The 27,846-nt window shown below is 43.2% G+C and overlaps 1 protein-coding gene across 1 annotated transcript; it reads right to left on the bottom strand.

The window, feature by feature from the left end:
• Positions 1–467: 467 nt before the first annotated feature.
• LOC134447926 (annexin A2-like) lies at positions 468–27,512 on the bottom strand. Its single transcript, XM_063197643.1, has 13 exons — positions 27,411–27,512; positions 24,387–24,446; positions 23,520–23,613; positions 21,590–21,684; positions 19,688–19,801; positions 17,488–17,578; positions 16,538–16,617; positions 16,066–16,125; positions 7,734–7,827; positions 5,677–5,772; positions 4,102–4,160; positions 3,562–3,684; positions 468–1,366 (listed from the first exon to the last, which is right to left on the bottom strand). Exons 2-13 carry the CDS (start codon positions 24,432–24,434, stop codon positions 1,307–1,309), a joined length of 1,014 nt encoding a protein of 337 aa, XP_063053713.1. The 5' UTR covers positions 24,435–24,446; positions 27,411–27,512; the 3' UTR covers positions 468–1,306.
• Positions 27,513–27,846: the final 334 nt, after the last annotated feature.

Here is a 27,846-nt window from a genome sequence, read left to right as displayed (position 1 = left end):
AGCTCAATTGAAACGGTAATGTTAATAAGTGAATTAATACATCATAAATGACTGCGAATGCAAAACAAAGCTCACGCACAATTTTCAAATGTATTCTATGATAAAAAAAAATATATAAGAATCAGCAAAATACTGTATATATTTTCATTTTAAAATACAATTACAGTATTTGAAGATTACTCAATCAAATTGCCTGTCTATTGAAGGGTGTTTCTTCTTTATTGAAATATTTTGTAGAGGAAATCTTTTAATTACAGCAGACACTGTCTGCCGAAGTCTCACAGTGAGTGGCCAAGACTACAGCACAAAATGGCCCCGTGGTGCTCTTGCGCCCTCTAGTGAAATTCAGGTTTCCCTACACCTTTACTCAACATGGTGCTTTTAGAGGACACAGTGCCCAGGCATTGCCGTGCAGCTTTCAAGTCGAACATGTTCAGCAGAGAAGAGAATTCATAACACACCAAACATAGTTTATCCAACATGGTTTATTTTCTTACAAACAAACAAACATTTTCTTTAAAAAGAGAGGACAAAAATGACTCAACAGTATTCGACTTGGTAGGCCTATTTCCACTTGCCATGCACTGTTGGATGCTTGACACCAGTGAAATTATGTAATGTTATCATCATCCAGGGATGCGTTTCTCGACAACATTGTTGCTAACTAAGATAGCAACTCGGTATGTTTCCAATGGGAAATTGCATTGCAACCAAGTAAGTTGCCAACTGGTTAGCAAGGATGTTTTCGAGAAACGGGGTCCAGTCTCCTTGCTTGTCACTATACGACTTAGCCAATAGATTGTGTGACAGTAGATTGTATGTGACAGATAAGACCCTGGCTGCTGTTGTTGTAGCGTGTAGCCCTATATAGCATTTCATGATTCATGGTAACTGGGAATCCTTCAAGATTTGAAAACCAGCGTCCTGAAATGTGCAGTAGCATCTATCTATCATCTAGGCCTACTTCAAGAGACAATCATGGCTGGAGCAAGAGAAGCAGCATAGAGGGGGATAGTTTGGTCTCTGTGGAAACTGGTGTGTGTGTAAGTGGAAGTGGGAGTTGGAGATACCAAGGCCAACGCTTTTGAGAAACGCACCCGAGTTCAGGGACGTGAAGTACAGTACAGTACAGTACAGTTTGGGGGGCATGATGGGGCTCTTCTTCTGTGGTGCCCTCACTGTAGAGTAGAGGAGAGGCGAGACCATAGACATCTACAGCATACATATTTATTTTGTATATGTCTATTATGCGAGGCTACCACACAAGAGGGGCGGGCTGATGGGATGAGGGGAGGACTGCTGGGGTTTAGTCATCTCCTCCACACAGGGTCAACAGAGCCCTCTGGTAGTCCCCCTTGGTGTGTTCCTGATGGAGAGAAAGTGAAAGTGTGCGCGTTAAAGGATGCACTTTGTAACATGTTCAACTTCATCAACCGTGGGGGGCGCTGTGGCGCAGCGTTCTAAGCCCCCTACATTTGGGCTTTCATGCCCACCCCATGGGGACCCCGGTTTGAGTCCGGACGGGGTCATTTCCCTAGTCCTCCCCCATCTCTCTCTCCCACTCACTTCCTGTCAGCATCTCATACTATCCTGTCAATAAAGGCATAAAATGCACCTAAATATATATATATAACTTCATCAACCGAATCAATCAAACCAATGCTTCAGTGAGTCATTAGTAGATGGATGAAGGCTTCCTCCCTCCACCACTCCTGCAGTCAGCGGTCTAATAGTTCCGCACTAAGGGATAACTCCTGTAACTATGCCAACATTGAAACAGAAAAAAAGCCTTCAAAGCCTTGGTATTAGGTTGGATATTGTAGTTACTGCAAATATGACATGGCAATATCTCAAAAACAGGACACATTTGGACCATAAGAATTTATAATATCAAGGAGGTGTAATGAGGACCATCAGTCTAAACTCAAGTTTGACAAAATGTGTAGTTACTGCCCTTTGCCTTTGTAGGGCAGTATGGTTGAAAACCACAAAAGCAAAATGTTGTGTGTTAGATTGAGCCAAGACTGACCCCAACAGTCATATAACGCAAACACACACTGACAATGTGAAATTCAGTCATATAACGAAAACACACACTGACAATGTGAAATTCAGTAATGACAATGTGAAATTCAGTCATATAACGAAAACACACACTGACAATGTGAAACTCAGCCCTATAACGCAAACACACACTGACAATGTGAAATTCAGTCATATAACGCAAACACACACTGACAATGTGAAATTCAATCATATAACGCAAACACACACTGACAATGTGAAATTCATTGCAGCAGAAACACTGATGACGTGTCAGTGTGTTGCCAGATGTGGCAGGAAGGGATCTGCTTTTTAAATTACTATTAAAATGTATTATAGATTTCATTGTACAGTTAAAATGCAGTTTGGCGGGGGGTGCTGTGGCGCACCGCGCTAAGCCCCCCCACATATGGGCTTGCATACCCACAAGGACCCCGGTTCGAGTCCGGCCAGGGTCATATCCCGATCCCACCCCGTCTCTCTGTCCCACTCACTTCCTGTCACCATCTCAGACTGTCCTATCAAATAAAGGCATAAAAGCCCCTAATATATATATATACTGTATATATATAAATGCAGTTTGGCCAATGTATAAATTATGCTGCTGTGTGATTGTGTACTGTGTTCAGATTTGTAATGAACAACTATTTATGTAGAGCACTGTAGGGAATGTGCGATTGTAACAATGCGATTGTAACAATGCTTAAATTATTTTCTCAGTAAATCTCCATTATTGGCATACACTCCAACTCACTTCCCTTCTCTCCTCTGCTCTCTCCTCAACTTTTTAATGCATCCCCTGAACAACTACAGCAGTTCCTTTGCAAGCGCACTGTACAGCCGAACGAACCCAACCACACACACACACGCACGCACGCACGCACGCACGCACGCACGCACGCACGCACGCACGCACGCACGCACGCACGCACGCACGCACGCACGCACGCACGCACACACACACACACACACACACACACACACACACACACACACACACACACACACACACACACACACACACACACACACACACACAGCAAGAGGTCTTGGCTGACTTAACTAAGAATAAAGCTGATTGCTGGGAACTTTATTGTTCAGCCGCCGAGAGCTCTTTGGTAAGTGAGGTGACAGGGGAGGCAGTGCTGCTGCTGCTACTGCTGCTGCTGCTACTCAGGGCTGTTGACAGCTTTGACTGGGCCCGGGACAAAGACATCTGTAAGGGCCCCTTTCTATTCTACCAGGACTTTTTATTTTTTATTTTGAATACTCTGTATGTTTTGTTTGTTTTTTAGTCTTGTCCTTGTATAATGTTGTAATTGGCTCTATGTTCAAATGTTCCCAAAACACAAAACAAATCCCCCCTGGGGCAATAAAGGTATATTTATATTCAACCCAAAACATACAATGAAATGAGGATCCAATTCTGGGCCCCCTCTCTCTCTCTCTCTGGGCGCGGGACAAGTGACCCCTTTGTCCCCCCCTGCCGGCTTCCCTGTTACTGCTGCTGCTACTTACTGCGATGGTCTGGTACAGGGACTTGGCCTGCGCCCTCTTGAACTCGGTGCGGATCCTCGCCAGGTCCACCTCGCATCTCGACACCATGATCCTGGTCACGACTTTATCCTTGGCCGATTTACCCTGAGACGAGCGAAGAAGGCAATAGAGAGAGAGAGAGAGAGAGACAGAGAGAGAGAGAGAGAGAGAGAGAGAGAGAGAGAGAGGAAGAGGAAGAGTTAGAGGAAGAGGAAAGAGTTTGAAAAGACAAGAGAAATGGCCTCATGAACAACTTTGGAACTTGCATGATGCAACCGCAGTGTAAGCCATCTGCAACGTAAGCAACAATGTTGTGCGAAGAAGGAACGAACAGGGGGGTGGGGGGTGGTGTGGGGGGACTCTACTTTTATGCTGCTTCTCTCAAACTTGGCTGGAGCAGAAAGTTTCACTGAACCGAAAAAGGCTACAGTAACTAAGTTTGTTCTTAAAAAGAGCACAAAGTTGACTGCACAAAAAAAACGAGCAAGAAGTCGACTTTGAAAGAGCAGGAAGTTGACTTACCTTCATGGCCTCAGCAAGTCTGTTGGCGAAGTACAGCTGCTTGTTCTGGAAGCAGTCCACTGAGGAGGAAACATGAGAAGCAATGAGATTGGAAGCAGTCCACTGAGGAGGAAACATGAGAAGCAATGAGATTGGAAGCAGTCCACTGAGGAGGAAACATGAGAAGCAATGAGATTCAACATTCAAGAGCTTTGTATTGGCATTGACAAAATACGTAAATTTAACAATGAAATTGCGTTAACGAATACATATTAGACACCTTATACAACCTAGCTCAATATCTGTCAGTCTGGCTGTCTATAGATAATGCTGCCACGTCTGGCTGACAAAATACTGGACATTTTGATCCAAATGGACCCTTTTGCTTCTATACAGCACTCTTCATTAAGTGTCCAGGATCCCAACCAGCCCCCCAAACTAGCCGGTAGCCTCTTTGTGCAGATGGGCCTGCCAATACCTACCTATAAAACATTGCTAAGACATTACAGAAAGCCTTAAGTGGTAGATTAAGACTTGGTCATTATAATTCTGGTGACAGTAAGGTTAAAACAGAGGCTCTGCGCAAAGAGGTGAAAAAGCAGGCCATTATTAGTGTAAATATTACAGCCAACCAATAATGTTATGTAGGGCTGTGACAAGGCTGTGGCATAGCCCAGCCACTGTAGATAAACCTATCAGTCACCACTTTTGATTTTTTGTCATCTAATTACAGGATGTCATCAGAGTGAGGTTAAAGGGACACTGTGCAGGAAATGGACAAAAAAGGTACTGCAACTATGCTGCTCATTGAAACTGGGTTGGCTATTGCCAAATTTGATATTTACATGAGAGTTTACTGAGTAATAAACAAATATTTCCTAGTATGGTCCAAGTAGAGTCATTTTTGCAGCTAAAAATGGCTATTTTAGGAAATTCAAAATGGCGGACCATGGAGAAGATCCCCCTTTTCATGTATGAAAAGTGCAATTTTTCCAGTCATAATGAATACATAGAATATGATGGTGGTGGTAAGTATTCATGAAAAAGGTAACATTAGTGAGTGGGCAGCATGAATTCTGGAAATGAACAACTAAATATCTCACACAGTGTCCCTTTAACGTACACTTTTCTTGCATCAGCCTTTGTGTGAGTGCGCCTCAGTGCTTTTCATTACTTTCTGTGACGTGGCTTACCCAGCGTGGTAATACTGGCTGTGTGTGTGTGCGTGCGCGTGCGTGTGTGTGTGTGTGTGTGAGAGTGTGCGTATGTGTGTGTGTGCGTGCGCGTGCGTGTGTGTGTGTGTGTGTGAGAGTGTGCGTATGTGTGTGGCTAACCCAGCATGGTAACACTGGCTGTGTGTGTGTGTGCGTGCGTGTGTGCGTGCGTGTGCGTGCGCGCGTGCCTGTGTGTGTGTGCGTGCGTGCGTGCGTGCGTGCGTGCGTGCGTGCGTGTGTGCGGCTAACCCAGCATGGTAACACTGGCTGTGTGTGTGTGTGCGTGCGTGTGTGTGTGTGTGTGTGTGTGTGTGTGTGTGTGTGTGTGTGTGTGTGTGTGTGTGTGTGTGTGTGTGTGTGTGTGTGTGTGTGTGTGTCTTACCCAGTGTGAGGAAGGACTTCTCCAGGTCTCCCTTCACCTCCTTCCTGATGCTCTCCTGCATGTCATATGGGCTGTAGCTCTTGTATCTGTCAAAGACTGTCATACACACACACACGCACGCACGCACGCATGCACGCACGTACACACACACACACACGCACGCACGCACACACACACACACGCACACACGCACGCATGCACGCACGCACACACACACACACACACACATTATAGAGGGCTCTTAGTGCTATGAAATGACTTGGATCAAAACCCCAAAGAATCTAAATCCATCAATTTTACATTCTCAACAAAGAAGCCCTCCCAAGTTCACATGTCATTTTCTGGTTGTATTCATTCTTCAATGCATTCATGGCTTTCGCTATAGCAGTTGGCTGTCTGTTCTCAGTGTTGCCAGATTGGGCAGTTACCCGCCCAATTGGGCTACTTGGGATGGCCGTCTGCGGGTAAAAACAGGAAAAATTGGCCTTTGGCGTATTTTTCTGCCGGTTTATGCCCATGTGCACATTTTGGCGTTTTTTTGGAACCTTTTGGGTGGGATTTGGCCAGACACATCTGGCAACACTGTCTGTTGTCTGAGTGTAAAAGCGGATCTGCATGGTTGCCCTACATAGCCAGAAGTCACAATTTATCAAATCGACTACAGAGTTGGAAAAGACTTTACAAGAACCCCCAATTGCCTTGTGACCAAGTCTCGTGTTAGGAAAGTACACGCAGAGGCGGACTTTCCATTAGGCAAACCTAGGCAATTGCCTAGGGCCCCGACCAAATCTCTCCTCCATAGGGCCCCACAACTGTCACACCCGTCGCAGTAAACACACAAAAATGCAGGCTTGATCTTAAAGTGTCACATTAATGTGTCACATTACTTTACTTATGTAAAGTAATCAAAGATCTGTATGAGACAAAACGTTTGAATGGCACCAAAACACAGAATGTTGTGTCTACATAATGACTTTTGAGGGCCCCTTGTTAATATTTGCCTAGGGCCCCAAAACGACTAGATCCGCCCCTGAGTACACGCAAATCTCATCATCATCGTCATTGCATACATGCCTGACTTGGCCGTGTGACAATGTCATTGCATACAGTTGTGTCCTTTTATTTTGGTTCAGGTAGTTACTGCATTTAGCCTCCGAGGGGCAGTGCAGGTGTGTGTCACCCAGATCCGTGTGTATCGACAGTTTGGCCAACTCAAACAATTGCTGCATTTACATGAGGCATTTCATTCAGAATTAACTGACTTTACTTCTGAATAAAGCTTAATTCTGCTTTGAATACTGCCATGTAAACACTCCACAATTCGGAATTAAATGAAAGATCAAAGTAAACTCTATGGAACTCTGAATTATTCATTCTGAACTAAAAATGTCCTGTAAATGTAGCCATTGGGCGGCATATTGTAACCATACGGCCTAAGACTCTACAATGTTTTTGGTAACACTTTCTATGAAGCCCATATCTATAGCACATTATGAGTGCATTTATAACAACTTATAATTCACATCATAATCATAGTGCGTTATGACTACACTCATAACTCTTCATGATGGAGCATATCAACAGTCATGAATAACAAAAAATCTAGCCTATAATGCATTATAAATCTTAGAGTGTTTTGAATGCTCGTGACTGGTTAAAAACTTCAGGCAGTTAACAGGCTTATAATACATTATAACTGTCATGATGCACTATGATTAATTATGATGCGCATTATAAGTTGTTATGAATGCGCTCATAATGCGCTATAGATATGGGCTTCATAGAAAGTGTTACCATGTTTTTCTATGGGCAGTAGATGCAGAGTTGGATGTTCACCATATACCTGTACACGTTCACCACTTCTAGGCCTGTAATCTGTAAATGCCACGATCAACCTCAGTAACATGGGAAACATGTTTACAAAGAGTAATATACTACTGTGCACGGTGGGTTCTGCTGTTACCTTTCTGCAGGTGGGGTACGCTCAACCTCAGTAACATGGGAAACATGTTTACAAAGAGTGCTATACTACTCGACACGGTGGGTTCTGCTGTTACCTTTCTGCAGGTGGGGTACGCTCCTCTCGGAGAAGATGGAGATCCAGGTCTTCACGTCGGTGCCTTTCCTCTTCACGCCGGCCTCGTACAGCGCCTGCACAACACAACACAACACAACACATAAGCGACACGACACGACACGACACGACACGACACAACACATCACAGCACGACACGACACGACACAACACAACACAAGCAGTTAAGGTGTTTAACACAAGATGGCTGGTAGCTCAAAAAGTCGCTATATCTTCTCAAGTATAATGAATGCTCTTGGATGAAGGGGATCAGTCCAATTCCAATTGGAGTCACCTGATTATCCCTTGTTTTGCTCTGTTTGTTTGTTTGTTTGTCTTCACTTGTTTCCAGTTAAGCAGCTGTGGCTATTTCATGGCCAATACAGCTGATACATTTTACTTGACATTAAAAATCAACAATGACATGCAGAGTTTCCTGGAAAAATGACACAAGCATTTTATTTTTGGAAATGACTGTTAAGACACCCTATCGTCTATTATACCCCCATACTCAAGCAGCTTCACTGGCTCCCCATCAAGTCACGCATTACCTACAAAGTCCTCCTCCTAACCTTCAAGTCCCTCCATGGTCTGGCACCCCACTACCTCACTGACCTCCTTCACCCCTATGACCCCTCAAGATCCCTGCGGTCCTCTTCCAAGGGCCAGCTGATCGTCCCTCGTGCCAGGCTCAAGGCCACCAGTGACAGAGCCTTCCATGTTGCTGCTCCCATTCTTTGGAACAATCTGCCCGACCACATCCAGAATGCCCCTTCACTGGCCATGTTTAAGCAACACCTTAAGACACATCTTTTCCTGGAGGCTTATGGCTGCTAGTTCCACAAGCACTTTCACTTACATGCATTCCAGTGTTAATTTCGTCAACCACGACGATGACGAAAATATTTCGTCAACGCCCCTTTTTCCCTTGACGATGACGAGACGATGACGAAATAAAAAATGCCTCCAGCTAATAAAAATATGACGAAAATTAAAAAAAAAATTCGTCAAGGAGACTAAGACGAGACGAAATTTACAAGCCATGGACGAATGGACATTAAAAAATGTAATTATTTATAATTAATTTGTAATTTGTAATTGTAATATAGGCCTAAGTGTCTTGAACTTCATAGGTGATTGCGCGCTCACGCTGTGTTGCCTGGCTTGTCTCTGCTGGCAGCTGGCGGCTCAGTCAGTAGTTCTGTAGCCTAGTAGTTCAGTGAGTCCATTAAGTTGAGTTTAGGTCCTAAAACATTCCCAGAGAAAGAGAGAAAATAGCCGACGTTGAGGGAAGTGTTAATTTTGAAACATCTTCAACAACCCTCTTGTCCATGACGAAGACGTGTTTCTGCAGTAATGACAGTCGCGCCAATCCTCCTCTGATACTGTCATTCTAAACCTCCTCGAGCTTCCACTATTCTCCTTTTCACTTAGGCTGTCTTAACCCGGCGTTCGTTGTTTGTTCTTTTTTTGTAATGTTTGCTATAGGCCTACTTGTTGTTTAACCAAATGTGTAGGCAGTTCGCAAGCAAATCATGAAGGTCGGATTTGTGAATTGATTTAAATCAGTCACCGCGGGAGCGCGCGCCAGCAGGGGGAAAGTTGGCCTGTCTAAACAGAGGCACGGCTACTGTAGCCTAGTTTTGAAAAGAATCAATGGATGGGCGATCGCTGAGGAGTTTAAAACTGTTGAGATTTGAAACTTTGAGATTTGAACTTGTTCTCGTCGAGAGCAACGCTAAAAGACCCGAGGAAGTCGACAGCATCTCCATGCGTCTGCAGCGTCTTCCTAAGTTCCAAAAACTCTTTTCAGGGTCATGCTTATCGAGCCTCGACACCCCCGACAAACAAAACAGCATTCGTGTTTAAATATTTGTATGTGCATGTCCTTTCTATCGTCCAGTCTGCGTACCCCTGCCTAACTATTTTTCCTGGGACTTCTGCATGGCATACGAAGTGTGCTCGCACAATCTATTTAAGCCTCCACGCATACCGCACGAGTCATTATCGTTCTCTGCTCGCATTGCCAATTGAAAACAAAAACCGCTAACTTGCATAGTCTAACATCAGCAATATTTTATCTGACTCGTGGTCATCGGGAAGCCACTATCAGGGAGACTTCTTGGACTTCATGCAGACTTGGGATGTCTGGTCTTCCCACTGCCGGCAATCTGCAGGCTTAGTCACGCGGTCAGGTGAAGAAGAGTAGCTTCCTCCGTGATCAAACTCAAAATCAAATAGTAGCCCAGTGGTGTAGTCTATGTAGAACGCGGGTATACGGAGTATACCCACTTCTAAATTTCAAGGATTTCAGTATACCCACTTAAAATTGATTGATCCATTGTTTTGAATAGCACAAGTATATACAGTATACCCAATTCAAAAAATGCTCAAATATAGAGTATACCCACCACAAAGAAGTAGACTACACCACTGTAGAACGCGGGTATACGGAGTATACCCACTTCTAAATTTCAAGGATTTCAGTATACCCACTTAAAATTGATTGATCCATTGTTTTGAATAGCACAAGTATATACAGTATACCCAATTCAAAAAATGCTCAAATATAGAGTATACCCACCACAAAGAAGTAGACTACACCACTGTAGTAGCCTATGCAGCAGCTTCTAATGCACGAGAGAGAGAGAGAGAGAGAGAGAGAGAGAGAGAGAGAGAGAGAGAGAGAGAGAGAGAGAGAGAGAGAGAAGCTTGCACCTGGAAGTGTGTGTGTGTGTGTGTGTGATGCTCTTTTGCTCTATGATGTTGAAATGACTGATTTGGGTTTTGGTGGAAAATGACCAAGTAACAAGGTGAATATTTGCTGCAATAGGCTATATTAGTATTGAAATAACGATAGCCATTGAAGGTTATTAATTTTACACCACAATATTGACTAAAATGACTAAAATTTGAAATGTTGACTAAAATGGCTAAAATGACTAAAATTTGAAATGTTGACTAAAATGACTAAAATGACTAAAATGACTAAAATTTGACTATGACTAAAATTGATTTTCGTCATTTTGACAAAGACTAAGACTAAATTGGGAAGCCAATGACTAAAATATGACTAAGACTAAAATTGTTTTTCGTCATTGTGACTAAGACTAAGACTAAATCAAAAAAAGCTGACGAAATTAACACTGACACACACATGCTCACACACTGACGCGCACACACACTCACACTTTCCAACACAACACTCTGTGAAGCGTCCTTCGGTGTTTTAAAAGGCGCTATATAAAACGAAGGTATTATTACTATTATTATTATTATGTGTGAATTCCTGCCATTAAAATATTTAAACTCATGTAAAATGCCTTTTGCTATGCAATGCAATGCAATGCCAAAGACAAAAATGTGAATTTCCCAATATGTTACATTACATTACATTGCACTTAGTTGACGCTTTCATTTTATTCAAAGCGACTTACAACTATTATTTTTCAGGGTATTGGTTACAGACCCTGGAGCAATGTGGGTTCAGGTGCCTTGCTCAAGGGCACTTCAGCCATGGATGGAGATGTAGGGAGAGGTCAGGTGGGATTTGAACCGGCAACCCCTAGATTGAAAGACCAACTCTCTAACCACTAGGCCACGGCTGCCCCTATGTTCCAAAATGGATATACGGTACGTCCCTTTGCAACCAAGCTCTTCAAATGCATAAATAAAAATACAGTTTGTTCACATCAACATCTTTTTAAAAGTTTAAAACGTTTTGGTAACACTTTATTTTAGGGATACATCTATTAGCACTAATACATACAATGTTAATGCCTGCATAAGTAACTTGTAAGGCATGTACTAAGCAAACGCTAAGGCCTAATAGGTCCTTACTAAGGTTAAATTGGTAATAAATCCCTTATTGTGCATGAACAAGACATTTGCGAATACATGCCTAACAAATGTTTGATTTTGCTTTGTACATGCCTTACAAGTTACTTATACAGGCACATTGTATGTAGTAGTGCTAATAGATGTGTCCCTAAAATAAAGTGCTACCAAAGTTTTATACAAAAACGTCCTAATATAGAGTAGCACCTTCTTTAAAAAAACAAAAAACTGCTGCCTTTCTATTTCAAGGGCAGAGCCAGTTAGAATATGCTTAATTGATAAGAGATTACCACAGAGATCCCACAGGGGAGGTTCACCTCCTCACAACACAACCCAAGCAGACCAGGCTACTGTCAGCGTTGCTCTCGGGACGGCTACACATACTGCAGGCCAGTGTCATGAAGTCGCATGGCCACGAGATATTTATGCAGCAAACTCTAATGTGGATTTAAATGTTACATTTATGGCACTATTACACAACACAAGGGTTGACACACTTCATTAATGTTGAACTGTGTGTTGACTGTGTGTTCTGAGCGTTGTTGAGCTACTAGGCAGTGGGCCAGGAATCATAGCTCATCTAGAAAATGAGTTTCGTTGTGACCGTTTAGTGGCAACTTAAAAACATGTTTTCTTGATCAATTTGGGGGTGCTGAATCCAAATCTGCCTGTTGCCACGGCGTCAGCCTGCACATTTGGCCACCACAAGGGGCGCTATATTAATTTTTGCTTATTTATGGGTAGAAACAGAGTTTTAAAGTTTTCCTTCCTGTTCAGTAATAACATTTTACAGATTGCTTTGTAACAACATTTTCCATGAAGTTTTGGACCATTTCTTTACTTCAAGCCATGTTTTTCTCCAAACATGACAGTTGATTGGTTGAATTATAGAACAACATGCATTGCATATACATTACAATCTAGACCAGTGTTTCCCAACCTTTTTTGTCTTGTGTACCCCCAAGCCTTTTCGTTGTGCCATGAGTACCCCCCAAGTCAAGTTCTATATCGCTTTCTCTATCCCAATGTAACTAAGCTCCATATATTTGTTAAAATTGCATTTTCCCAAGTACCCCCTGCAGTTTGCTCGCGTACCCCTAGTGGTACACGTACCCCTGGTTGGGAAACACTGATCTAGACTCAAGATGGAAGAAAATACTAAAATATGACTGTGATGCAGGATATTCTGTGCGCGTCATCATGGCTCGCTATGCGGGCGCCATTGAACATTTGGAACGCCATGCCCTCTTTGAAACTTTCATATCCCTTGCCAGTATTAATTATGGACTTTATTAACTGCTACGTGAAAGTTTACACGTTTGCAATGTGTTCATGCCTTGTAATCTAGCATATGGATGCACACATTAGAGTCACAAACCCTATATTCATATTCAAACATTTCACGCACACATCCACACATTCTTAGTTAGAACTATTGTACTACTCCCCTACAAAGGAAAAAATAACTCAGCTGATCAAACTGTGCAACTGAGAGAAGTGACTTCCAAGTTTTTTTTTTAATCCTTATAATTTCTTTGAGTTCCGACACAGTAGTAAACGTACAGTAGTTGCTGTTGCCCCTTGTACTGCTGCAGAGATCTGAATTACCATTTTCTCAATTGAATAATTATAAATAATTATTATAATACAAAGACCACGGCTATAAGATTATTGGTAAAATGGGCTCTGCATGGAATAATGATGACACATTGATACACTTGACAGTATGCAGGCCTATTGATACCAAAATTGACCTTTGACCCATAGTTGGCGCACTATTACTGGATATTTCACCTTGTGTCTATCATTCTTGTGTCAAAGGGTCATGTAAAGACAACATGCAATAACTGACGTGGTGATTACTTGTTTTGTGCTCATAGTTATGACAAGCCATAATCTTCTAACCCTCTACTGCACAACATTGCCCTCTGGCAACACAATGTTTTTTAAAGCCTCATGTCCAGTGTGTGTCTCTTTACATTATCAAAACCAATCAGAATGTTAGAAAAGACATGAAAGAACAATTTAGAGTGGTTTGGATGACACTATGTTGTAGTATTTGAAGGCGGGACTTCCTCTTGGGGTGCGAAGGACACAATATCTTTTGCATTATTAGTGTAACTAAACATGATAAAATCATGAAATAAAAAATAATTTTATGCGCACAAGGCTGTATAGAAGACTCTTATCAGGTTTTAAAAAGGGTTTCCCTTTGTGATTGTTTGGAACACTTTGTCTTTGCGTTGCCTCAAGGCAATGTTGTTCGATAAAGGGGTACTTTTTTGGGTGACTTTGTTATTATTGTTTTGTTTGTGTGTGGTTGTGTAACCACATCATCACATATATTTTATGCAGTAAAGACAACAACTAAATGTTCTGAAGTACTTTTTAAAATTGGAAATATCTTATACATATCTGATATTTTATCATTTATTTATACACATTTTGACAAACAAAATGAATGTAATAATGCTTTATGGATGAGCGCATCAGGATCTGCATGCTGGAGAAATTCCATCTGAAGTTAGGTAGGGCAGCAATGCCAGTGATGAACATCTAAATGTAGAAGAGAGGGAGTAATGGTAGAGGAGGGGAAATAGGGTATTAACTACTGCTTATTATTCCTCTAAATATGGGGCAGAATTGCTGTATCCAGCTTCAAACTCAGACCACCTGGGTACTACAATAGTGGTACTGGGTAGGAGCCTACCTAAAGAATCAGACTAATTGATAAAGTCAAAGCACACTAACTGTTGTCTCTATATATTATAGTCTCTTTCTACAGGATGTTAGTCAACTCTGCGTTCCTGCTTGGGAAGCACATCTTTTGTGCACGCAACTCCCGCCATACTTCATTTATTCTAGGCTTCACTCATAACTAGGGTCCTGAGTCCAGGGCCGGCCCAAGCCTTTATGAGGCCTTAAGCAAAATTTCATCTGGGGGCCCCTACCACCACCTACTCATCATTAGATGCTTTGTAAGCTTCATTTACTTGCACAAGTGAGGGTTAGGAGCCGAGGACATACAGTAGGCAGGCTGTCTGTAGATCATGTGCCCATTTGGAGCAAAATTTCCCAGAAAGCCATTTATCACAAAGGAATATCTTAGTTTCACTTCAAAACCATTACTTTTAGTTATATTCCGCATTTATTGTAGGGTTTGTACAATTAAATGTGGTACATGAAAAAGGACGTTGTATCCACCATCATTGAGGTGTCCCCCGATATACAGCATAATTGCTCCCGTTTCCATCGAGGCTCAGAAAGAAATTTTGGACTAGGGAATATAGTATAGAGTTCATTTCTTCCTGGAACTTTGCTGCCCACTGCATAGTTTGCTTATGCCTCGGGCCAGCCCTGCCTGAGTCCTACAGATTAGCCTATCCTTGTAGTCACTTGCACGGAATTATGGCTTACATGCAGTGGGTGTCTCCAATGGCCCACTTCTGACACCAGCAAATGGGGATAACTTTGCTCGTCCAGCTTCAAACTCAGGCCCTCGGTGTGCCAAATGTGCAATATGACCACCACACCAAGCAGCCAGTCTCATTAACATGACATTTAGACACACACACACAAACCTAGTAATGATCATTCCATCACTGTGCACCTCTGTTTTACGTGAGGTAATTGCGTGTTTTGTTCAATTTTAAACTGAATAAAAATAAGAATATTGGGCCTACAGGATAAATAATCAAAAAAATAAATAAAATAAAAAAAAAAATATATATATATATATATATATATATATATATATATATATATATATATATATATGTTTTATCAATAAAATGTCTCAAAATGAACTAAAAAAAATCATGCATAGCCATATTGTGTGCAGTAGAGGGTTAATTATCAGTAATGTCAAGCAATGTATGTTGAGTTCAAATTAATTGTTAACCTGTGGTACTTTTGTTGCCATGCCATCTTCTTATTTTACAACATCAAAAAAACTTTTCACAAAGTATGTTTAATAGAATATACACATTAACTTCATCCTTTTTTCATAATATGAAATACACAGTAGCTACAGTGATTTCAAGCAGTTCATTCACCTACCACATGGTGGCGCTATGCCTAACTGCCCAATCAAACACAGAGAAATGTTGGTAGGCATAATACACAGTAATCTGGGAAGTTTCACACTTGTGAAGCACTCCAAAAGGAGTTGGTGACACATTTCCTGTTGAATGGCCAATTTTAATTAAATTCACACATTACCAAATGACGCTATTTCAACCTTTGTTTTTTAAATCAATGTGCAACTTTTGACGATGGCAACACCTGGAATATTGATTTATGTACTATCAAGTACTTATATCAGCAAAAACCAAGTTGCCACCTGATCACTCCGACGAACCTGCAAGATAGGATTTCTGGCCCGCTGCCTATACTTGGCGTTATTCAATAAACTGTAGCTATTGAATGTGAGGCGAGAGATGGAGGTGGTGTGAGAGGATGTCACAAGTGACACTTACTCTGGCATCTTCATCGATCTTCTCGTAGTCGACCACGTTGCTAGGCTCATCCCTCCTGGTCTGTTGGGAGAAGAGGTTATTTAGTAAGGACAGAGTTTAGCAAGCCTCTACCAATCAGCATGCGTAACTTAAAGACTCCAGTTGCAGGCCTACACCAATCTGAAACGTAGGTCATAGACCCAAACTAGCACATGTACGGTACGGTGCTCACTTTTTAAGTTTGGTCAGAGGTCATGTGTGTATTAATCAGTAAGGTTTAACCATACCTACCTAAAAAGTAGGCAATCACAAATTGTGAATATGCCTGAGGTAAAATTCCATTACCTTGGGCTGGTATATTTGAGATAGCAGTACGGCCAAATTCAATGTCATCTAATCTAATCTTTTGGTGTGTTTTAAATGTATTACTTATTAGGGTAATAAAAATCTATTATTAGTTTTGCTGTTGCCGTGTGGTATCGGGCGAGCGTACCTCAACGAGGGCCAGCAGGAGGGACCTGAAGTCCCCTGACGTGTCTCCAGCCACGTCCTTCTCCAAGTCCTTCTTGAACACTGCGGAGGGTAGAATAAAATTATTACATTACATTACATTACATTATTACATTAATAAAATGTCAATAAAGCCATTGTCACAAATTGCTGTCGGTATACTATTTAGTTCATTAATGTTATCACCGGCAGATATACTGTATAACGCTTATTATTGTTAGAGTGATTATTGCTGGGTCATGTGAAAGAAAGTTATTACACTACTGTGAGCAGTAACAATCAATTGCTGTATATTTGTTAATGTAACAACACAATACAGTAAATCATATTTGTCCATCAATTGAGTTTTGTAAATGCAATGTGATAATTCCATCAGAAAGGACACTAAAGTAATTTGTTTTGTTGATTAGTGCCCGTTCTGTGAGGACTTGAATGGTTGTGTACAGTTTTCTGTTGTTGTGTGTTTGTGAGGACATCTGTGTGCTGTATAGTTTGAGGTCTTGAGTGGTTGTGTGTTTGTGAGGACATCTGTGTGCTGTATAGTTTGAGGTCTTGAGTGTTTGTGTGTTTGTGAGGACATCTGTGTGCTGTATAGTTTGAGGTCTTGAGTGGCTGTGTGTTTGTGAGGACATCTGTGTGCTGTATAGTGTCCTGATACAGTAATCCTAATCTCGCCACATGTGAGGACACAAGACTTAGTCTCTTTGTAGACCCTGTGCTGTGCAGTACATGTGAGGTCTGGATTTACTCTCTTTGTAGACCCTGTGATGTACAGTACATGTAAGGTCTGGCCATATGCGAGGACATGAGACTTACTCTCTTTGTAGACCCTCAGACCAAGTCTCGAAGAGATTTGAAAGTTGATGATAATCAGGCTAGGACTTACTCTCTTTGTAGACTATGTGTGCTGTGTAGTGTGAGGTCTGGACTTACTCTCTTTGTAGACCCTCTTGATCTCCACCAGCTCTGCGCTGCTACGGGAACACACCAGCTCAATCAGAGTCTCCTCGTCCGTTCCCAGGCCCTGGCAGCACACATTAAAACGCCATCAGTCAGACACAGGCAGACTCACACACGCACGCACGCACACGCGCACGCACGCAGGCACACGCGCACGCACGCAGGCACGCACGCAGGCACGCACACAGGCACGCACACACGCACTCTCTCTTTCTCTCTCTCTCTTGCACACACACACCAATCTTTCACTCAGTGATCAGCATCACCAATCATGTCCTATCGTCTAACACGTCTGTCTGGCTGAGAGCAGATATGTCTCTGATGATCCCGTGGCTACTTAGTGGTTATCCATTCAGCCTCCGCTCGCTGTCACACGCGCTCCGAGCCCCAGTCACTCAAGAGGCTAACCAACACGACACGACGCGACGGACAAATAGAGGATGGAATCCGGCTGCACGACGGCGCTATTAGCACCATATACCCGGGCTGGACTGGCCATATGGCACAGCAGGCATTACCCAAAGGCCCCTGCACCCTCATGGGCCCCTATTTTCAGAAATGTAAAAATAGTAATAGTTTTTTTTACATTTCTGAAAATAGGGGCCCACGAGGGCTGCGGGGCCCACCGGTGAGTCAGTTCTGTTAATTTTCAGGGGCCCCTTTAAGCCAAAAGTGCCCGGGCCCTATTTTCCCCCCAGTCCACCCCTGCCATATACATCCTAACTTAATGAGAGTTTTGCATGGCCACAGAAACCCTCCTCTGCAGTCTGCGCATTGAGACGCAGTCATTTCCAGACACTTTTCCACAATATTACACAACATTATAGTTATTATAGCTTCCAAAGCTACAGACTTTTGTCAGGATCAGACGGGATAGTGCAACTGATTGCCTTTATAGTCGTAGTGGCAGCGTCTCACATATTTAATGCATCCAGTCAAATTATTTTGTATAAATTATTTTTATATTTTGTGCATCCAGTCATACTTTGTGCAGACAGTCAACAGCCTGATCTCCAAAAATTCCGTGCTCCTGGACACGGATGTTAAGGACACTAAATCCGTGTCCAGGAGCACGGATTTTGCCAAAATTCCGTGCTCCTGGACACGGAATTGTTTTCCGTGCTCCTGGACACGGAATTGTTTTCCGTGATGGGCACACGGAAGTGCTTTCTATAGGCTATTACCACAGCACTGTGTTAACTCTATCATTAGAAAATACATACCAAATGCTAATCCTAAACAAAATAATGCTATAGCAATTCAAGTTGTGCCCTGACCAAAACATTCCCTAACCTTAACCTGTCATTAAAGACATATTTTTGAGAAATACCTTTTCCAGTTGGTTGCTAAGCTATCAAACTCATATGATGAATGAAAGAAAACTAGCTGTGCCCAGACCAAAACAATCCCTAACCCTAACCTGTCAGTAAGAAATGTTGTTTTTGAGACAAAATATTTGAAATCCTGAGACTGTGGAAATAGCCTATAGAAAGCACTTCAAACAATTCCGTGTCCAGGAGCACGGAAAACAATTCCGTGTCCAGGAGCACGGAATTTTGGCAAAATCCGTGCTCCTGGACACGGATTTAGTGTCCTTAACATCCGTGTCCAGGAGCACGGAATTTTTGGAGATCATGTTGCAGTCAAAGACAGTCATGACAAGCACAAAACAGCAGGGTAGGGTAGGGACAAAATATAAGTTTACTGTAAGTTCATGTGCCATCTGGATAAGTCTTAAAAACTGTATTACAATGATTCTCACAAGTGCCAGATACAGCTCTGTCCGATACTAATCATATAACAGTATTGTGGAAGCATTGGTATGTGGAACCACTTATTACTTTGTAGTTCTGGATGGGATTTCTGATTACTACCTGTGTATTTTTCCCCATTAGCTTGTGCCTTAGACGTGTGCTAGAAGTGTAGTAGTAGCATAATGTTTGTGCAGGGTTGCCAGATGAGGCTGATGATTTCCAGCCCAAAAAATGCTCAAAACCCGCCTAGAAGCTCAAAATCCCGCCCAATTCTATTGATTTCTATGGCAAAAATTGGGCGGGTTTTTCTGCAAAATGCCATTTTTACCCGTACACGGCCACCCTAAGCAGCCCAATTGGGCGGGAAACAGCCCAATCTGGCAACACTGTGTGTGTGTGTGTGTGTGTGTGTGTCTCACCTTGATGGATGCGTTGAGGGAGGCGGCGTCATACTGTGTGGTGCTCTTCATCAGGCCCAGCACCAGGGACTCCAGAGAGCCCGACAGCGCCCCCTTCAGGGCAGTGATCATATCCTGCAAACAGCAAGGCAATCAGAGTGGAGATGAGTTATTACGTTCATACATACAGTACACACAGGCACGCACGCATGCATGCACGCACGCACGCACGCACGCACACAGACAGAACACACACACACACACACACGCACACACACACACCCTTCTTACTTTTCATAGTCTATTTGTGGCGGTTGGTGGTGGTGGGGGTGGGGGTTGGCAAGCTGGGAGAGTTTGAGGAGCACAAGAGTGCGGAGCCGAGCCCGAAACGTATGTGAAGCGATTAAAAAACCAAAAAGAAATCTGATGAGTTCTTCTTTATTCACTTATTTTTGAGAGTTTGAGGAGCACAAGAGTGCGGAGCCGAGCCGAGCCGAGCCGAGCAGACACACATCATGCAAAGTTAAAGTTCAGGAAGATTAGCAGAAGAAGCTGCAACCACAGCACCACAGCAGCAGCAGCACAGTAGCAGCAATATCTTGCAATCACAATGGCATGGGTTTCATCATAGGGCCTCTCTCCTCTCTAGCAGGGAAGCAGCTTAGCAAAGCAGAAAAAGACTCACTTCACTTTCAGAAGAAGCAGCCTGATTTCAAGGTCTCCGAGAGTATCTACTACATCAGATAAGAGTTGCCAAGACGACATCCATGACTTTACATCATCATGTCACAGCGAAAATGCGGAAGGAGGGGCCCTTGGCCTGCCACTGTATTTGATGGGGGTAGGGCAGCATGCCCTTGGCCTGCTACTGTATTTGATGGGGGTAGTAAGCTACATGAATATGTGTGAGCATAGCAGGCCACAGCTCATGGAATATTAACCATGGGTGGTTGATATGATATGCATACTAGCAAAGGGTAAGATCAGAGATTCTTTAAGTATAGAGATATGCCAATGTAATAGGTTGCTATGGGCACCTGACATGACCAGGTTCCGGTCTGCCTAAAGGGGCGTGTCATAATACTCCTACAATGAATAGAACAGTCCTTAGGTCTGCCTAGGTCTGCCTAAAAGGGGATTTCCCCCCCTCCCCCTTGCAATAATAGAACCCGGAAACATTAGGCCAATGGAACCTCTCTCTCTACTCTCTCTGGTAAGATTTTGCGAATGGGGGTATACGCTTTTTGATGATTGGGGGAAAAAATTTAATTGGATCCTGATGGCCATGGAAGCTGAGAAAAGACGTTCATATCATCTTTTAGTCACCTTGTTATTCAACACCTTGAAATAAAGGTTTTGTTTCCTCAAAATCTCGAATGAGTTATGTAGTTTTCTTGAGATCCAGAGTTAAATACTGTATTTTTGTTATCTTAGAATGACTATGTGAATAATAAAAAAAAGATCATATGAATGACCTCTCTATTGGCTTACAAACATTCCCGCCATGAAGAGAGGCTAAGCAGCCAATCATGTGAGCACACTTTTTTTGAGTGACAGCAGTTTCTAAGCAGTCAGAGGTTGCAGAGGGTTCCTTTCGGTAACACTTTATTTTAGGGATACATCTATTAGCACTAATACATACAATGTTAATGCCTGCATAAGTACCTTGTAAGGCATGTACTAAGCAAATGCTAAGGCCTACTAGATCTTTACTAAGGTTAAATTGGTAATAAATCCCTTATTGTGCATGACCAAGACATTTGCGAAAACATGCCCAACAAATGATTGATTTTGCTTTGTACATGCCTTACAAGTTACTTATACAGGAACATTGCATGTATTAGTGCTAATAGATGTATCCCTAAAATAAAGTGTTACCAAAAGTTTGTACGTATACAAGACACATATATTCATCGTCTATACCTTCTTGGCTCTCCTCTCGTAGGCGAAGGCGATCTCTCGTCTCTGGTTGTATGTGCGTTTGCACAGGATGTCCGTGATGGTCTGCTCATCAACCCCTAAACCACGAAACAAACAAAATGTGTTTATTCACAAACTGTATATTATTAGTACCTCAAAAAAATACTCTACAGCTACTCCAGGTCTCTTTTTCTCTTGTGTCTCTCTACAAAAGACATCCTACATACATCATGTACACATTTTCACATCATCTGGAAACGTTCTTTAAACTACCACATCATTACAAGTACTTTTCTGAAAACGTTCATCTAAAAAATAGGGTCAGGGCTCTAGTCTGTCAGACAGCCAGCCTGGTTGCCTGCATGTTATACAATGCCAAGCAAACAAAAGGATATAACCCAGCAACATGTAAGCATCAAACATACACTTACACACATCGCACAACACACACAAGACACACAACACAAGACACAACACACACACACAGCTGGGTCTGATCCTGCGGCCTGCTATGTTTGGAGTGCTGGGCACAGATGTGGGTCATGTGACCATGGGTAGACCAGTGGAAATTTACAGAAGCTGTAGATGAGAGGGCGGATGCTACCAGAACGACAGACAGACAGACAGACAGACAGACATAGAGGCAGGCAGACACAGACAGACAGACATAGAGGCAGGCAGACACAGACAGACAGACATAGAGGCAGACAGACAGACAGACATAGAGGCAGGCAGACAGGCAGACATAGAGGCAGGCAGACACAGACAGACAAACAGACAGATGGGCAGGCAGACAGATAGGCATGCATGCAGAGAGTTAGCCAGGAAGGCAGGGGGACAGGCAGAAAGAAAGGCAGACAGACAGACAGACAGATGAGCAAGCAAACAGAGCATTAGACAGGCAAGCAGACGGACAGACAGACAGACAGACACAGACAAGTAAAAATGAGACAGACGGGTAGACAGGAAGACAGACAGACAGGAAGACAAACAGACAGGCAGGGAAACAGACAGACAGACAGGCAGACAGGAAGACAGGTAGACAGGCAGGCAGGCAGACAGGCAGACAGGCAGACAGGCAGGCAGGCAGGCAGGCAGGCATACAGACAGACAGGCAGGCAGGCAGGCAGACAGGCAGGCAGGCAGGCAGGCAGACAGGCAAGCAGGCCGTACCCTAGTCATTAAGGCGTGGGGCTCTAGTCTGCAATCCCACAGCCTCCACACAGGAAACGTGACTCACTTTTGCCACAGCTACAAACACGGTCCAGTGAAAATGTTACTCAGCCTGGCATTCAACATTCACACAAAGAGAGCACAGGATAGGATACACTGACCCAGCCTCTACAAAAGGTCCAACAAAAATAACCCAAATGTTATCAGAAGGAACTTATCAGGGGAGTCATTGTTAAAGCAAAAACAAGGGGAAAAATGTCTTTGAAAAGAGAAACCTTTTGGTGTTATTTTATTGGGCCAATCTTGCAAAACACGCTAAGAGGTGTGCAGATAGCAGTAGCAGTTAATGCGTTGAAAAGGGCAGTGGTACCAGTTAGAGATGTCCGATAATATCGGCCCACAGATATTATCGGCCCAGTAATAGCATAAAATGTAATATCGGCGGGATTTGATCAGACACATCTGCCAACACTGGTGCAGATAGCGGTAGTAGTTAATGTGTTGAAAAGGGCAGTGGTACCAGTACTTTCCCACTCACCCTTTGTTCTGATGGCGTTTTTTTCCTGCAGTTTTGTGCCCATGAAAATCAATGCAGTTTGTTGAAATTGGGCGAAATTTAGCGCATTTTGGCTGTTTTTGAGAACCTTTTTGGGCGGGATTTGATCAGACACATCTGGCAACACTGGTGCAGATAGCAGTAGCAGTTAACGCGTTGAAAAGGGCAGTGGTAGGCTACCAGTACAAATACTTTTCCACTCACCCTTTGTTTTGATGGCGGTCTCGATTCTGGTGGCGTCCAAGTCCGGGTCGAAGTCATCGGCAGGAACCACCGTGGGGTATGTGGGCTCGGGACCCTGTTTACAACACACCACAACACGTCATATAACTACAAACACATTCACACAAACTCAGTTTCTTAGCTGGCCAACTCATCCATGACTGCATCTTTCACATCACACTGCAACACAACACAGCATAAGTTAACCCATAGTCAACACAGCACACATCCCCATATAACTTCAAATACAGTACATCCACAACTATATAACATAAGGACATGTTTATGTCCCCGGTTCTTAGAGTGAGATGAGGGAGTCATCTCTATGGGAGATGCTCATTGGCTGTCGACCTGACGAACCTTACGAGTCTTACGAATAAGAACCATACAACACAACATGCACATGCACACATACAAACTCACAGTTTCTTAGCTAGCCAACTCATACATGACTGCAATGTTCTTGTCAGGGGGTTGATGTCCTCTTTCATTTGATTGGGATGAAAAGACGTATGAGGAGAGAGACAGCAGACAGACATATCTAGGCAGATGAAGAAAGAGAGATGGGGAAGAACAGAGAGAGATGAGGGAGGTAGAGTTGCAGAAGAAGAAGTAGAAGAAGAAGAAGAAGAAGAAGAAGAAGAAGAAGAAGAAGAAGAAGAAGAAGAAGAAGAAGAAGAAGAAGAAGAAGAAGAAGAAGAAGAAGAAGAAGAAGAGGAGGAGGAAGAAGAAGAAGAAGAAGAAGAAGAAGAAGAAGAAGAAGAAGAAGAAGAAGAAGAAGAAGAAGAAGAAGAAGAAGAAGACAATCAAAGAGCAAACAGCCAGAGAAAAAGAAGCATTAGAACTTACCCCAATGTTGAGGGTGAGCTGTCCAAGGAATTCAGAAACCAAGGCCATGGTGGCAGATGTCTAAAAAAAACCCAGAGAGACAGCAGAGTGAGGATCCCCTCAGCACCCGGACATATTACATCACACACACACACAACTTTCACAACACACACTTTTCACAACACACACTTTTCACAACACACACACAGCCACATACACTTTTCACAACACACACACACAGCCACATACACTTTTCACAACACACACACACAGCCACATACACTTTTCACAACACACACACAGCCACATACACTTTTCACAACACACACACACACAGCCACACACACTTTTCACAACACACACACTTCTCCAGTCAGGCATCTCCAGCCAGGTCCCATGACGCCTCTCTCTCTCTGACACACATGCACGCACAGACGCACCCGCGCGCGCGCACACACACACACACACACACACACACACACACACACACACACACACACACACACACACACACACACACACACACACACACACACACACACAGCTGATTACTACACACCTCTCCCGTCTCTTGTGAGGCAGGGTGTGTGTGTGTGTGTGTGTGTGTGTGTGTGTGTGTGTGTGTGTGTGTGTGTGTGTGTGTGTGTGTGTGTGTGTGTGTGTGTGTGTGTGTCCTTGGCAACCATGAATTGATATACGTAGCCAAGCAACAGTTTGGGGAATCCATGAGTCACACGTCATGCGTCTTCCTTCCTTGCTCTTGAAAACTCACCAGTGAGTTTTTTTTTCCATACAAAACTTGACTTTTACAAAAGAGGATATGTAACGTTTGTCTTTGGGCAAAGGAACAACACCCTAAAAAGTGCTCACATTTACTAAAACCCCTCATCTCTCTCTCTCTCTCTCTCTCTCTCTCTCTCTCTCTCTCTCTCTCTCTCTCTCTCTCTCTCTCTCTCTCTCTCTCTCTCTCTCTCTCTCTCTCTCTCTCTCTCTCTGCCACATTCCTTTGCCTGGCAGGAAAAGATGAGTAATAGTTTGCATGAAGATGTGCAATATTCTGAAATGCACTCTGCTCTTTTCAGCCTGGCTATCAAACTATGTCACAAGCGACATTTGTAAAGCCTGAGTACCATATATTCAATTTCCTGTAGCTCTAAAGCTGAATACTATCTGAAGCGTCTTAAAATTATGGTCAGACTTAGCTCCAGTTGTGGCTGTTGATAAGGTCTGCCAAAGATTCCAAGGCACACTGCTGGTGAAGTTAAAAAGCCTTTCATGAAACGGGCTGACGCGTTGCAACTATACTGTCTTCTTCACAGCCCTGACTATCTGAAGCGTAATGGAAATTGGGTTTCACATATGGTGTTGACATGTCGGATCTGTAAACAAACCACAAACTTCTGTTTGTTTCTTAATATGTTCTGCTCTCTGCTGTGTTTGGGTTCCCAAATGTGTTCTTCAGATTGGACAGAGTGCACCAGGCAGCATGGAAAATCCCAGGCTAAGGCTAAATGTCTCTCTATGCTAGTCGCTTTGGTTATAAAGCGTCTGCCAAATGCAATGTAATGTATGCGAAACTACTCTGCTCTGTAGTTAGTGAAAGGATTTAACGAAGCTACTCTGAGGTGCATGTCTCTAAACTATAGTTGCTAACTATGTTAGCTACTTTTTTAGTTGCAATTCAATTCCCCATTGGCAACTACCCAAGTTGCTAACCGCTAACAAGTAGGCTACACTTTCAAGAAATGTAGCCTTACCTAGCCCCTGCTCTTTATAGCTAGTCTACACAGCTCTATCTACAGTGCAGTAGTCTGCCTGCCTGCTGTGATTCAGAGAGTGGGTAAATTGAGCAATACAGGAGTGATTGCATCACCGGACGACCTGACACACACACACACACACACACACACACACACACACACACACACACACACACACACACACACACACACACACACACACACACACACGAACACACACACACACACACACACACACACACACACACACACACACACACACACACACACACACACACACACACACACACACACACACACACACACAGAGCAAATCTTAAGTAAACACATTTATCAGCCTATCGCTCAGGGTTATCCACAAGCAGAGACACACCCTGAGTGAGAGGAGAAAAGAGAGGAGCAGTGGGAAGAAAAGTGGAGAGAAAGACAATGAAAGTGTGAACTTCAATCAAGTGTGTGAGTGTGGAGAGAGAGGGGGGGGAAGATAGAAAGAAAGAAAGAAAGAAAGAAAGAAAGAAAGAAAGAAAGAAAGAAAGAAAGAAAGAAAGAAAGAAAGAAAGAAAGAAAGAAAGAAAGAAAGAAAGAAAAAAGAGAGAGCAAGCAACTCCTTTGTATGTCTTCAGTGTGCTCACACCTAAGGCTATATTTTCCATTTCCTCTCTTCCCAATTTCACCCCCTTCATAAAACATCCAAAAAATGTGAAGCCAACTTTTTTTTTCCGGGAGTTTATAGCTTTGCCATGTGCTTACTGAAAGTGAATTAGTGTCTCCGTAGATAGAACTGAATCCACCCAGCAACCAGACTGCAAACCCAGCCCCAGGAAACAATGATACTGCAACACTTCACAGTCATGTGCAATCTTGTGGTACCAAGACACACACGCACACGCACATACACACACGTACGCACGCACACACACGTACGCAGGCACACACACACACACACACACACACACACACACACACACACACACACACACACACACACACACACACACACACACACACACACACACACATTCTTTCTCTCTCTCTCTCTCTCTCTCTCGCTCTCTCACACACACATTAACATACACACACTCATATACCAACTTTTCTGTCAGCACTTAGTAAGTACAGCAAGACTTTCAGAGTTGAGAGGACAGGAGTGAAGTGGGAGGAAAAAAATAAGATCAGAATGTGTAACTTGCAGTGTGTGTCAAGAAGCAGAACAAAAGACAGTGCGTTAGTTAGCACTGAATAAAAGTGGAAGGGAGTATGCGGTACAGTTTGGTACATGTCTTACCTGAGTGCAGTGTGTGTAGAAGAGAGAGCAGGAGACGGGAGTAACTGGAGGTTGTGCAGCAGTGAGCCGGCCGATGGGTGTGGTGCTTAAATACTGGAGGAGGAGGAGGAGGAGGACAACCGACCGCGTCGCGTCTCTCACGGCCGACCGACCGGGCAAGAGCAGCCCCGCCCCCTCCAGGCACACACCCAGGTGACTCCCACTGGCTGACACACACACACACACACACAAACTCAGAAACACACACACACACACACAAACTCAGAAACACACACACACACACACAAACTCAGAAACACACACAGACACACACACAAACTCAGAAACACACACACAAACTCAGAAACACACACAGACACACACACAAACTCAGAAACACACAAACACACACACACAAACTCAGAAACACACACAGACTTAGACAGATAGACTCAGA

This window comes from Engraulis encrasicolus, chromosome 4 (assembly GCF_034702125.1).
Source record: "Engraulis encrasicolus isolate BLACKSEA-1 chromosome 4, IST_EnEncr_1.0, whole genome shotgun sequence".
Lineage (NCBI taxonomy): Eukaryota > Metazoa > Chordata > Actinopteri > Clupeiformes > Engraulidae > Engraulis > Engraulis encrasicolus.
Note: the sequence above shows the minus strand (reverse complement) of the source record. Positions and strands in the feature narration are given on the sequence as shown.

What these genes read in the sequence shown, in the direction of transcription:
- LOC134447926 (XM_063197643.1), bottom strand. Translation starts at nt 24,434, where the DNA reads ATGGCCTTGGTTTCTGAATTCCTTGGACAGCTCACCCTCAACATTGGG. An exon ending in GACCGCCATCAAAACAAAGG is followed by an intron (nt 21,685 to 23,519) that starts GTGAGTGGAAAA and finishes TTCGTGGTTTAG; the next exon opens with GGGTTGATGAGCAGACCATC. An exon ending in TCCTGCTGGCCCTCGTTGAG is followed by an intron (nt 16,126 to 16,537) that starts GTACGCTCGCCC and finishes TTCTCCCAACAG; the next exon opens with ACCAGGAGGGATGAGCCTAG.